Source organism: Pyrgilauda ruficollis, unplaced genomic scaffold (genome assembly GCF_017590135.1).
Source record: "Pyrgilauda ruficollis isolate IOZ18807 unplaced genomic scaffold, ASM1759013v1 scaffold14, whole genome shotgun sequence".
NCBI classification, from domain to species: Eukaryota; Metazoa; Chordata; class Aves; order Passeriformes; family Passeridae; genus Pyrgilauda; species Pyrgilauda ruficollis.
Genome location: NW_024512543.1, coordinates 8,793,579 through 8,807,920, shown reverse-complemented (window position 1 = coordinate 8,807,920; position 14,342 = coordinate 8,793,579). Strand labels below are relative to the sequence as shown.

Here is a 14,342-nt window from a genome sequence, read left to right as displayed (position 1 = left end):
TTTTTATCCTCAAATTTTACTGTAATTAAAATACAGAGATGCAGAATATTCCCAGAAACACACTGCAAAACAAACCAAGCAAACAAATTCAGTAGGAAACCAATTACAGACAATGAAATGATAAAGAACAAAAGTGTTCTCTGGAGCCCAGCACTGTGCACAGGACTGCGTGGCCGCAGTTTTGGGTTGCCAAAGGCCTCCTCAGCTCCTACAGAAGCAGAGTTGGGCCCTGGCTCTGAGGCTCTCTCTAACCATCTCCATATTCCCAGTCATGCTGTTGTTTTTACAAGGATGACTTTGCAATGGAGACATGGAAATGACCCACCCACAGGGATAAAAGCCAACAAGGAAACCCAGAGAAAAAGAAGTGGGTTAAGATTTTCCACACACAAAACACAAGGAGACAGAGAGGGGTGGAAGACATGCACTTCTCTCCCAGCCAGGGGAGCTGCGGGGGCAATCACCCTCTGCCCTCCCAGACACTGAGTGTGGATGTTTAATGAAGGTCTCAGCAAAAGCTTTGGGGAGCTCTATCCATGGGCAAGACTGAAAGGGAGGGATAAAAAAGTGAAGGATAATGAGACTGAAGTCAGGGAAAAGGGAGAGGATGCACCTATGAGTCTCCTTTCAGCCAGGACATATTTGTCAGGCACAGGGAATGGCCAGGCAAGGTGGGATACAGGGCTGCAAACAGGGCCATGTCCCACCTCCACCACGGGGGAGACCCATCCCCATCATGGGGAGATCATGACAAAAGCCTGGAGGAGATTTGGGAGGGGTGGGTTATAAGAAGGGAGCTGATCTGATGCTTCAACCATCCACTGATCTATCTAAATGGAAATTGCTAGCAATCATCATTACTATGAAAGCAGGGCACAAGCCAGGCATGTACCACCACCACACACCAAAACCCACATTGACCCACTCCCCTTTCTGTGCTCTTCCCTAGGACAAACTCCATTGCACTCATCTTCTGGTTCAAAGCCTGTCCTAAGAAACAAATTCTTTCCATGGTCCCTGTTTTCTTGTTCCCTCACTTCTCAACTCCTTCTGTCACACCACTCTCTCCTCATCTTCTGTGTATCAACTCCCTTTAATCCTTCCCTCTACCCTGATGCCACCCCCTCCTATTTTGTACCAAGCTACCTCATCCAGTAGCCATGGGATTTATGCACAACAGTTTTTGCCCTTTGTACCATGAATGGGCAGTGAGAGAAGGGCTGCCCCGGTGGCCTGGGGGGCTGGAGGAGGAAAGATAGGGCATCTGACAAGAGCCAACAGCTTCCCCATCCAATCCAGATCCCACTGTCCTGCAACTAAAGCTGTCAGAAGGCATCTTTACTTTTAGACTGGGAAGGCTGACCCTGTTTTCCCTCTGCTCTAGCACTGTAAATGCCCAGAAAAGCAGGCTGGGACTGGGTCACCATGGTAAACTGAGCAGGCCTAGCACAGACTTTCTTAAAGCCTTTGAGTCCTGGAGATTTACTTATTCCTGAATGCCTGTTTAGCAGTGTGAGGCCTTGTTTTTGGAGTAGATTTGATCTTCTACCTCTGTCTGCTAATTTGATTTCTTGCTACTCATGGTCCCTGAGCTGTCCTTTACCTGGGCTGTAAGAACAGCGATTTAGACTGTCAGTTCTCCTCTCCAGCTCATCTCTTCTTCTCCAGGCCACCCTGCAAGGAAATGGCAGCTCCAGACAAATGACAGGCTTTACTCTATTTCCTGCAAGGATGCACAGAAGAGAAGAAATAAAAAGATGGGAAACCCTCAGGGTCCCAGTGGCCTTCTTTACATCACCTTTATCCCATTTGCCACACCTGCTGGGTACACACAGCCTGCAGACAACAGCTTGGGCAGGAGGTACTGCCTGCCCCAGCAAGAGCCTGTGTGAGACACTATTTAGCCAAAAGCACAATCAGCCTCCCACCACCCACCCAGGGCTGGCTGCTGAAGCTCTTAGATTCTATCTTCTCCTGTCCAAGACCTAGGAGAGACATTGAGGAAGAAGACTCTTCTGTCCCAGTTGGCCAGAAGCTATCTTTCTCAGAGGGTTGGTGACAACACAGCTAGTTACACACAAGCAGCTTTCAGCTTTGGGGCTAGAGCTCGCTTCAGAGGCAGTGTGTGATCTGGAATAAGAGATGAGTTATGCTCAGGGAGAGCAGTGAGCAGAGATCCATGCAGTGCAAACTGTCGTCCAGCTTTACAGGGTGTTTGAGACAAAGGGAAAACAGACAAGACTTCTTCTGGCCTTGACAACTGCCACGAGCATCCCAGCAAAGTACAGGCACACATCAAGGCCTGATCTTCCTGTGAAGCCGCTGCCTTCAGAGACAAAACCGGCATGTCAGGGTCAACTTGGCCTTCACCAGAACAAAGGACACAAAGTGAGGAAATGCACACACCTACCAAATGCTGCTTCCTCTTTAGAAACAAAAATGTAAGTCAAACCTTTCTCATGCTATCAAGAGTAGGAAACTGTGGAGATCAGCAGCTTCTTACCACTGCAAGCAGCAGGGGCTACCTGGCAAAGGGTATGGAGAGTGATTAACACCAGCATGATTATCAGGGGGACACAGCAACATACATCCCAAAATGTGGATTTAATAAAGGTCAGAACGAAAACTGCATCACAAGCTCGAGAACATTCAGCAAAAATGATGGCGGGGGTGTGTGTGTGTTGTACTTAAATATTCCCTGATGTCTAAGTCCTAAGCACAAGAGAGCAGTCAGGAAGTGCAACAACCTCCAACGGGAAATGAAGATCAAGAAAGTTGGCTTCAATGTCCAAAAGATAGGGCTGAGAGAAAACAAACAGCACAGACAGGAGAAAGGGGATTTTTCACATTCCTTTGGTTTCAATAAACTATGCTCTTGGGCAACAGAGGGCAAAACATCCTCTAAATCATGATTTTTCTTTTGATCAGGACCCTATATAAAAACTATACGCTGAAAGTGCCAAAGATGACTGTGTGAACTCCTCTGTGGCAGTGGCACAGGTTTGTTTCCCTGGCTGAAGACATGCCTGTGGACTTACACGTACACACGCACGCTAACACAGATGCATGTTTATAAAATACAGCGCAAGCACTGCTTCCCTTGCCTGTGCATCCAACACCTACAGACCCAGGCAAATCACCTGCCAAAGCCAGGAGCAGCAGAGTTAATGGTGGAGCCTGTAGTTTTCCTCATCCCAAGAATTACAGGGGACCTTGGAGGGAGTGAGTTTGTGCACGTTTGTGTTTGTATGTGTGGGTACAATGCCACATGGCCCCTTGAGCATCACGGGCCAGGCTGAGGATGGATGTGACTCCCAGATCAATGCAGGTGTCTGGGTTTCTGCAGCACTACGACTATGGGTGGGCTATTTAGTGCAACATAGTCCTTTACAGGAGCCGGACTGAGGCCGCAGGAGCAGCGTGCAGAAGAGGAGTTGCTGGTGCCCTGTGCAGGCTAACTGCTGTTGGAGCATGCTCAGCCCCTTGGGAAGTGTTCTCCAACATGGTGAAGCCCACTCACACCTAGGCCCCCACTCCCAGGGTGCTGAGTCGTGGGGAGAGCAAGACTCCCAGCTTCCCCACCATCCCTGCAGCAGAATTTGGACGGCATTTGGGAACACACTTGCTCCTGGTTACTAGTGATGCTTTTGGAGTGTGAGTGTGGCCAAGAGACAAAATGCCCTTGTTACAGAGTGGGATACTGGACCAGGACTTCAAAAGGCCTGGTCTCTCTGTGGAACATCACTGCCTGTACTGCAATATCACAGAGGCCCGGCAAGTGCTACTGTCAGCTCCTTCCCCAAATGGGAACATACAGCAGCTTTCATATTCCTCCTTCTCACCAAGAAAATCTGTGCAGAAGTTGATGGTCTGGGATGTGTCACGCTCTGGTGTGGCATCACCCCAGAGCTGCTCTGCTGAGCTTGAGGGTTCCCTCTCTGAAGGGTTCAATTCAGCCAGGGAGTAATTGACTGGGAGCAGCTTGTGGGGATGGGCCCTGCAAAGAAAAGGTAAGAGGTGCAGGGCAGGAGGGAGGCTTCCCCCTCTTCACAGTATCTCTCCTTTGTGTCGATGGGACTTCTGTAGTTCTCTGCCAGGCACACCTCCCAAACACACCTTCCAGAGGGAAGGGGTGTTTCAGAGGCTGTCTTCCCAGCTGAAGTTGAATTTGACTACACAACCCACACTTCAAGCCAGGCATAGTTCCCCCCATCCCCTGTTGCTCCCTTCACCTCCAGGCAGATAGAGCCTGATGCCTTCTCCCATCCCTCCATGCTTACAAGAACAAGAAGGGAGGAAGGAAACTACAAGACAGAGACAGCTGCGCCTTTAAAGTCCTCAGAATAAAGATGGTTTCCAGTAGGTGATGGGAGTGAAAGGCATTGACAGTGGCTCTGTGAGCTCTGAGCTAGGCAGGCGGTGCTGAGCAGTCTGCAGCCAGAGTCTGCTTGGGTGCTCGACCGTTCCTGAAGCGGCTGGTTCCAACTCAAAGAGGTGCTGGGTAGGGGGACAGTATGGGCAGGTTGATCTTTTGGAAGGGAGCTGTGACAGGGATTAGTCAGCCTTGTCCTTCTTCTTTGCAGTGAAAGGGACTTTGCTGGCAACCGCACTGCCCACAGCTCCGACGCCGCCGGTCACTGCTGAGACGCTGCCCTTCACCAGTCCAACGCCAGCAGCGGGGACACTGGTCACAGCTGTTTTGGTGAGCTCCAGACTCTTGCTGCCCACCCAGGCAACTCCTCCCAGTGTGGCCCCCACAGCTCCTCGGGTGATACTGAAAAGACCGCCTGTCACTCTCCAGATGACTCCTGCCTGCTGCTGTGGGTGGTCCTTGCTGGCATCTGTGGGGAGAGAGAGAAAGGAAATGTCAGAAGTGGTCATGCTGGAGACCTCCCTGGGCACCCCTTCCAGCCGAGGATGGTTGTCCTGGCACATGCTTTCGTGTACATAATGCCTTGCCTTGCAGCCCTAGACCTCTTGGTGCCTGAAGGAGAAACCAAGGCAAGCCCAGGCCTATGGCATAGCAGGAAAGGACTTTGAGAGGGTAGGAGTGGGAACAGAATTGCCTGTGTGACAGAGAAGGGAGGAAGGCAGGTCAGTTACAGCCCCAAACTTGCAAGTCTTTGTGCTGCAGTGCAAAGCAAATCCCACTTTACAAGAGATGTAATTCTCCTCCCATGCATGTTGGCGAATGCCAGTAAATCACAAAGACTATGTCCAGCACAGGAGGCATGAACTACAGACAGCAACAGCGGATGTTTGTGTGGCCTGCAGGTCCTCAGAAGCATCTGTTTGGAAGCAGGTCTGGGCTCGTGTCAGATGTAAAACTGAGGCACAGCACAGACTTATCTGTGAGAGCTGTAATTGAGTGAGCAGAGATAGCAAACTGCAGTAAAGATACAGTGACAGAAACGTCACCTCGGGTTGTACAAGCCCTCCAGAGATCTCAGCTACGTATTTAATAGTGTTAAGACAGTGCTTAAGTTACTACACTGTGTCACTGCTGGTTTACCTGTGCCAGCTGGATCAAGGCCAGCATGATATACCCACCCAAGCTGCCATCACACCTGCCCACAACACTGCAGATATAATGTTCACAGCTCACCACTTCTTGGGAAGAGGTTGACTCTGAACCGCTTCTCATGGGATTCAAACCTGACAACTCTCCTGCTGGCCTGCACACAACCCTCTCCCTCTGCATCAGCTAACAAAGTGGTGTGCAGGCAGCAAAGCAAAAGCAGCTCTTTTCAAGGGGCAAGGTATTTTGGGTACTCTGACTTCTGATTCACTGCCAGTCCTGTCCATGAGATGAGTTACTAATAATTGAAAAACACGATAAAGCAATCCCAGCAGGAAAAAAAAGGAGTGCGTTCACCCTGAAGTCCACGGGGAGCTGGTATGGAAGGTTGGCAAGTCCAGCTATGAGAATTCATTTTCTGCTTTTATTGTTCCACTGTAGCTTGTGCTGTGTTCAAACACAAGTGACAACACCCACAAAAGTGGAGGTGGTGGGCAGGTGATATCAAATCCATTGAAGTTTCCATTCTGGGAGGGTGATTCAGTTCAGAAAGTGGCCAGTCCACCCCACCTGTTAATCTTCCTAATTCTCCAGCATGAAATAATGCCTTCTGACCTCAAAGTGTAAGAAAATAGCTTCAGCTGGGGTAATAAATATTGTATTTCCAGCTCTGTTACAAAGACAGCAAAGTGGTGAATATTTGTGCTTCTGCAACTGCAGACGGTGCTAAGTGGGAATAATTTTTAGATGGACAACAAGTTGTGTCAGAGGATCAGAAAACCTAAATGTTTATAGGCTGTGTTTCCACACCCCCCCCCCCCCCCCCAATGAATCACAAAGTGAGCATCAGCAAAAAAATGCAGACAAAAAAGGTAAAAAAAAAGGCAGAACATGAGTTAGGTCTGTAAAAAGCTAAATAGCAGTTACTTGAGAATGATGCTGGCATATATTTGGTTATCCAACAGTTTTGTTAGATCTTTTCCTGAAGGATGAAAGCTCCCATGGCTTTATTTATTACAGCATCTTGTTAGGTGGAGAGGAATACAGGAGGATATTGCTGGCTGTTCAATCACTGCAGTTTAGTTGTATTTGGTAAAGTGAAATCAGACTCCAATTTTTTTTTGTGAAAGCATTCAGATCCTGCTTATCACAGCCCAGCAGAAGGGGCTGAAATATTCCCCATTAGGCTAAGAGGAATCCTAATACGATATCAAGGGTCTCCATACCAGAAAAATGTGGGAGTAGCAATGCTGGGGCCCTACTGCAATCACCACGGCAGTGGTGCCACGCATTTTCAAGCCCCAGTGTTCCTGGAGCTGCAGGCTCTTTGACTCTCTCAACCCTAACCCTAACCCAAATCCAGAATCAGGTGGTATGATGATCCTTCCCTAGGTATTTTTGTCCTGGATTCCTCGAAAATTCTTCAGTTTGGAGTTTTTTTGGATTCATACATTTTCCCCTAAGCTACTTCCAGTCTGAACAGAGGTCTCTCCTGGGCAGGGACTCTGATGTTCACTATCTCCGATGAGTTGGAATAAGCCTTACACTGCACATCTATCTGATAACGTGGACTGAAATATGGAGTTGGAGAAGGGTGAGTACAGAGTTTCCAGTGTACAGTTCTACCCAGTATACAACTTATTCCTTACCTATTCCTCAACAGTTTCTCAAGGGGTTTTCTTTTTCTCCTCTCCCTCAATGTTACTGAGACCCATTGGCTCCATGTCCAGTTTAGCTGCTAGTCCTCAACTGCTCCACAGTGCTCATCCAGTACAGCCATTTCTGTGTTTTGTCTGCAGTCCAAAGGCAGGAAGAACTGACGGGTCCAGAAATCCATGCAACTGTAAAGCAGGACTAGGTAAAAGCCAGAGTGGTCCTCCAAACAAGGATGGCAGGTCTCATGTTCCTGCTCCCCTGTGTGAGGAAACAGATCCTTTGTGTCCCAGAGGACTGCAATGCAGAAGCTTTGGGCATTAAACACCTACTGGCATGCTCAGCTGAAGAACCAAGACCTATATCAAAGTAGCAATAATCTTTCTGGCTCTCCCCCAGTAAAACTGCATCTCAGGCTACCTGGAACCTATCTGTAGGAAGATTTATGCCTCTGGAGCTGCCCAGCTATCTGAACTACACTAGTGTAAGAATCTCTTACATGGTATGTGAATGCCTGCAGATGGACAGCCTAGGGACCAGAGAGAAGGTGGCAACAGCAAATGAGACTGAAGGAGGATGTTACTCTGCCAGTAGAGAGTAGAACATACTGGACAAATTGTCAGGAAACACTAATGAAGACAAGAGAAGGACAAAGGTTCTTTCTGCTTAAGCTTGGCAGAGACAACAAAGCTGCAGTGCACTGGAGCACTAATGCTTGCACACTGCCTGCACCTGGTCTGCAACCATTCTCACAGTCCTTAAAACTCCTCAGGCAGAAGAGATGGGAGATCTGGCCCTGGGAGGTGGAAGGCTGTTGCAGAAGCACTCTAACAGCTCCAACACAAAGCAGAAGATGTACCACACCAAAAAAAAACCCCAAACCTATCAACCAAATGTATGAAAAACCAAACCAAAACCCAAAGATACTCAAGTCTGAATAGATTTGAACAGAAAAAGATAAATCCCCAGTGACCCCAACCACAAGGGACTACATCCTAACCTGGTGGCAAGCTGAAATGGGTCATATTTGTTCTATATTCCAGATGATGCGTTGAAAGCTTTCAAGCTACCCCTGGTTAGTTTGTCTTCAGGATTGCAATAAACCCCACAGTAAGCTGTCATGTAAGATAAGCATCAGATTTACAGTGCAAATTAGTCTCTCAGACAATGGAGCGAGCTAAGCATTTTGTTGTCACAGAGGAGTCCAGATTAAGAGCAAGACAGACAGCAGAGATGAAATACACAAAATAATCAGAGAGACAGACACACCGCCTAAGCAGGGGAACAGTTCTCTTCCCTGGAGCTGGCTGCAGCCCCTGCTGCTCATGAAAGATCTTCACAATCTGCAGAGCCCTTTTTCCTCTCCATCAATGACCTGGCCTTTTTTCAAGGGTCCCTTCAGCTTTACTTCACCCCATGGCAGCTTAGAACAGAAGAGTAAGTAGCAGAAAAGAGTTGATTAAAAGGCTCTCCTGCATTAGTGCCTGCATTCTGGGCTGGGGCTGGCACCCCACACAACAGAGGTGTCTCCTCACACTCTCCTCCTTGGCCACTGCCACCTGCACTCCCTGCTGGCTTCTCTTCCAGAGCAGGGGTCCTGCCCACCGGGGCAGTTCTTCTCACCTGATCCTAACAGCATCTATGAATTGGGCAGAACTGAGATTGTTAATAACAGATACAACTTTCTGTGCTGCCATGACACTTTCCAGGGCTTTGCACTGCAGTCATTTGGAGAGACAAAATGTGAGCCTGTGCTGGTGCCCAGTACAAATTGCACAGGCACTACTCTTGCCCTCAGCCCCTGCCAGCAGGTGATATGACAGGCAGGGTGAACTCTTTACTTTAAGAAGGACTTGTGCAAGTTGCTCTTTCCTACTAACTTATAAAAACAGCCCCAAGCCAGGAAAGCAATGTCAGAGAGAGCAGCACTAGTTTTGCATCTTTCCATTCCTGCTGGGCCCCACACAAAGCAGCCAGGCTGCTCAGAGGCCTAATGAAAACAGTCAATGTCATCAGTTTGTCCCTCAGCAAATGTGAGAGGAAGGGGTGAGGTCACTAGTTCAAACCTGAATTACTCCTCTGACAGCTATTAAGTGGCCACTGGTTGATTTAGGCAGGTTCCCTCACCTAGAAAAATGTTTGGTCTGGAGGAACAAGCAGGGGGTGGAAGGTCAACTACTCACACAGTTTAGTTCCATCTTTTCCCAGCTCTTTTTTAAGCAACACTGAGGAAGTCATTCTGACCTTTACAGCCTCTGCCCCACTGTGACTGAAAATGTGTGATTTTCTGAAAGCCTTGGTTGTTGAGTCATAAACAAGCATATATGGGAGAGAAATTTCCAGTCCTGATGTTTCTTGGAGAAAAAACTGAAAGTTTGATTCAAGTGCACTCTTAATGCTCTGAGAACCCCAAGTGGATTATTGTTATTTTTAACCTTGTGACTTTTTCAAGCCTACCTCAATTTGAAATGCATGGGGCTGGCACTGATGTTTCTCTTCCCTTTCTGTAAAGCAAAACTGAAGTTAATGATCCCTATTTCCTTGTATTGCTGTGCTGTCGTGAAGGTTAATTAGGTACAGTTGGTGCAGTACTTTAAACAAGGAAATTGTACTTGTATCGTCATGACTGGCACTGATATGATTCCTGTTCCCATTCTCAGTGAACACACCAATGACAACTTCCAGTTTATCTCTGGAGAGGTTTACAATTTCCAGACAAATCACAAAGATGAGAAGAAAACTTGTCCCATCCCCATGCATCCAGCCTGCTATTGTGGGGCTACACAAGTTTATCCTGCAGCCGAGACCTTCCTTTTGGGTGATGCACTCCAGGGCTGGCACAAGCAGCTGAAGCAGGCAGAGACCACTCTGACTGCTGGGCACAAATGAAATCTCACTGTCCATCACCTAGCAGGACCCTTCTCCAGAAAATGACCAACGCTGCCTTCTTCCAAGCCCTGTCTGCTGCTGGAGAAAGCTTAGGTGAATCTTGCAGGTCACATCTGTAACAAGCATTTATGTCTGAGAGGAAGGAACTGATGTTCATGTCCTTTTGGTCATTTTTGGATCAAAGATGTAGATCCTGCAGTGTCACAGGCAAAACGTTAAACGGAGCGCTACAAAGTGTTTGATCTTCCAACACTCGTGCTTCTCTCCTGCCATCGGTCCCATGCTGCAGCTGTTGGAAAAGGCGTTGCAGGCTCAGCAGCTGGGCTCTACCCAGCCCTGCTCTGCCCAGAACCAAATGCTACAAACCACCACGGCTGCCACCAGCAAAAAGCCTCGAAATGCCACATGGAGTTTAGCCCTGGAGTTTTAAACTTTAACGCTGCAATCAGCAAGACGTACTCATCTCTCTGCAACAGGACTGTTCAGGAAGCTGCTGCACACAGCAAAATGGGGCAGCTGTCTCCGCAGCCCAGCTCACCCCAGGGCTCTTCACTGGCACAATGAGCTTTAATTGTTCCTTGCACATGCCTCAGGAGCAGTATGAACTGCTGAAGCATCTACCTTGAAGCACCGAGAGACAGGGTTCAGGAGGGTAAATGAACAGTGATATGGAGTGGCTTGTTTTCCTCAGCTGAGCCCTGGGGGAGAAGCAGCCAAAGCTCTGACTCTGGAAGTGTGAATCTTAGTTGGTTGGGAGCTTCCTGACTCTCTTTGTTGGGAAGCTTCGTGTCACCAAAACAGAAACTCTTTGTAAAAACACGATGATATTCTTCAAACTTTCACTGAAGAAAGAATTCAGGGAGATTGGCCTCAGAGCAGGTAATAACCCAGTGGTCAAGGGATTTGACCAGGCTTGAGTCAGTGCAGGGACACTGCCAGCCACATGCACACACACAAACACACTAAAGGGCCCAAACAGCAGCTATTTGCACTTCTTTTCTTTAGCTTTTTTCACTTTGCAGGAAGAGATCCTAACTGGGGGAAAAACATAAACTTATCCTCTCACTTCTTAAATGCTTTCAAATACCAGAGCCAAGATCTCCTCTGATATGGGTTTCTGTTTCTTGAAAAATAGTTGTTCCTTTGCTTTGCCATTCCTTTGCAGGAGGTGACTGGGTTTTTTGATCCAGAAATACCTCTTTTATACAGGTATGACATTTTGTCTGGATCAGCCAGAGTCTCCTTCAACCAGGATTTCCTGGGACCCTTTGATTCTTACAAGACTTCAGCTACTCTGGTGCATAAAGGTGGTCTCTAATGAAGCTGAAGACAGGATGTCCCACAGTCCAGAGGTAATGGTCCATGTGCTCCAGAAAAACTCAAGTGAATTGCCAGACAGGTAGTATAATCTACTAGAAAGTACATGGATGAGGCAGGAGCCTGGAGACCCAGCTCTGTTCTCAGCATTATTGCTGACAGCTATGTCTCCTCTGCTTCCTCTCCACATTCCTGGCTTGTTTCAGCCATAGACAGTGTGACTGCCCAGACAACATGCTGGAGATCCTGCATGACCTGCAGTGGAGTGGGCTGGCAGGCAGGAGTTAATCCCAGCTCTTCGAAGCCCAGCAAGTCGGGAAAGGAAGAAGTCCACCCTTTGCAGAGAGAAAACTAATGAACACTAACTGGTTGGCCTTGTGGTACTTAGAAAAAAAATCTCCCAGCTCCCACTGACATTCTTAGCCTCTCATCTCAGAAACAAATGCACACCAGGATAAAGTTCTCTGAAGCTTGCCATCCTTCTGATGCAGCTCACAAGGGCCTAAGGATGAGGATTTACCCTTTCCATAGGCAGCTGGTTTAAGACTCCTGTCTCATTTGATTTAAATATAATCTCTTACTATGGTGTATAGGCTCTAAGAAAGATGAGCCCACAGGAGAGAACTAGAGCAAAACTACCAGTGGTGTTGGCCCTTCAGGAAGAAAGAAATCTGGACATTCCCCCTTCTATCTCCATTGCAATATCTCTCTCCATGTGGAACAGATACAGAAATAGGCTTTTGCTGCTGGCCAGACAGGTCACTAAAGAGCCTATAGGATGTCACAAGCTGCTGACAGAGTGGAAAGGTGATCTCGAAAGGCAAGAGGTTCCAGCTTGCCACAAAGAACTGTGCACAGTGACTGCTTCCTCCCTACCCTTGCCACCCTCTGGGCCCTGTGCTAGAAAATGCACTGGTGCATTATGGCAACTATGAACAGCAAGGGACAGCTATCAGCTGGGCTCTGCCTCTCCTGTACTTGTGTTAAAAGCATCAAAAGCGGCCAGCAGATTTGACTTGTTTGAACTTTATGTTCCTACCTGTCTTCAATTTCTACTTTTTGCTCCACCTACAAGCACTTGGAGCAGTTAAATGGCTTGCTTAAAAGCTTGGCAAGAAGGAACACATAAAGCTTCACCAATGGCTCCTTTTCCTTTTGGAGTCTCATCACTGCTACACTGAGATTTTGGATCACAAGGACAGGAATCACCTCTTGCCATGAATATGGACTCTTGAGCCCACTTGGGGATCTGTGGGTGGAACAGGAGTAATCCAGCAGATTCAACGATTTTCAGTGGCCTCAAGCTTAAAGGTTTGAGGAGGAGAGCTTTCCAACAGAAAAATTTATTCCTTACAAATAACTCTTCCTAGCATTTGTGCCCAGGCTGAAGAGACCATCTTTTTAAGCTTGCTCTTTGACCCATGCTAGCTCAGCTCTTGTCAGGGCACATCACCTCCTCTGTCAGTTCTGTAGCAGTGGTTGCACTGAGCTGCTTTCAGCTGCTTGTGATAGCACCTGGCACAAAAAGACCACAAATGAATCAGAGGATCTTGTTAAACAGTCTTGCTAATTCAGCTCTGATAAAGACACAGGAGGAAAAAAAAAATCAATATTTGTAAAGTGAAAAAGGACAAAATCCATAGAGAAATAAAGGTAATTTTCACGGTGCTATGAGGCCCTTACAAACAATGGAGAGCAAATAACATAATCCAAGCTTATGTAAGAAATAACTTTTCTTCCATGCTCCAGTGCTACCCAGTGGATTTTAAACAAAGGCAGATTCTGTTAAGCCTCCTCTGACCAGTGAGGCTAAAAGTCCTTCCCATGACAGTATTGCTAACTCACAATTCATCAAAAAAGCGCATGAAGTTAGGTCCCAGCAGCAGTTTGGGAGAAGCATAGGAGTGAGACTAACTAACTAGGAAGGTGCTCTAGGCTGCCAAGATCAAAAGTCCCCTCTATTTGTTCACTAACTGCCATGAATATTTTGGGTACTCTGCCATTGTATTATCAAAGGCTTATTCTCTTAATCTCTGGAAATAAATGATTGTGATTGTAACTTGAGCATTTTACAGCTGAGATATCCAAGAATTTGTTAAAAAATATTCCTAGTAAAGTTGGGAACATGTCCTGCCTTGGTAGTAGGGAAGGATCCAGGTCCAGACATTTCCTCTTTCCATTCCTGGAGCAGTTGAGCAATGGATACTGATGCTTTTCAGCGGGATGGCTGGCACCAGTGAAATATTCAGAAATTCTGCATTTATTCTGATTACGTGTTCCCTACTGCTCTCCAAGGCACATGAAGGAATTGAAGAAAAAATGAATGGCAGCTCAAAAAGCAAAGGCACAAACTTTAAAGTGACCTTTGACTGAAAGAAATGACCCGTTCATCCCAGAGGCTATCCAGGGGTCTTTCTGTCAATCCAAAGGATAACAAGGCAGTTAAGCTAAAAGCTGCATCCTACAGAAGCAGCTGAGTGGGGGATTTACTGGGGAGGTACAGATATGCTTGCCTGCTCATGCTCCAGTATGGCAGGAACAGGCAGGATGGGCCTTTATTATTCTGCTAGAGGAAGGTATTTGATGGCCTAGTCTCAAATCAGTTTCACATCTCAGCTGACAAGAGAAGAGCACTGCAGTCATGAGTGGGCAGGTATGCTGCCTCTGGGAGCAAACAGACAGAGCATCCCTCCCCCACAGCCAGGCTGAACAGAGAAGGACAAGACCCATCCATGTCTCAGACTATTAGATCTATTCTAGTGCAAAAATCATCCTCTAGTTCTGCACCCAAACCTCCCAGTGTCCCCTCACCCTGACACTTCAGAGAGAGCCAGCTGGTCCTACCTGTAGTTTTCTCAGGGAGCCCATCACCCAGAAATCTCAGCCTGGAATGCATAAATTAGAGCTAGCACTAACACTGCCCAAAGAGACATCAAACCTTGCCTCTGCACTGCACAGACAAAGA

General features: G+C 47.4%; 1 protein-coding gene across 1 annotated transcript in view; it reads right to left on the bottom strand.

Annotated features, from left to right (window-relative positions):
• The window catches only part of LOC121349549 (transmembrane protein 263-like), a 202,012-nt gene continuing 187,670 nt past the window's right edge, over nucleotides 1–14,342 (bottom strand). Inside the window, exon 3 of the mRNA XM_041460097.1 lies at nucleotides 1–4,841. Within this exon, the coding sequence (XP_041316031.1) occupies nucleotides 4,555–4,841 (287 nt within the window). The 3' untranslated portion in view covers nucleotides 1–4,554. The remainder of the gene's footprint in view (nucleotides 4,842–14,342) is intronic.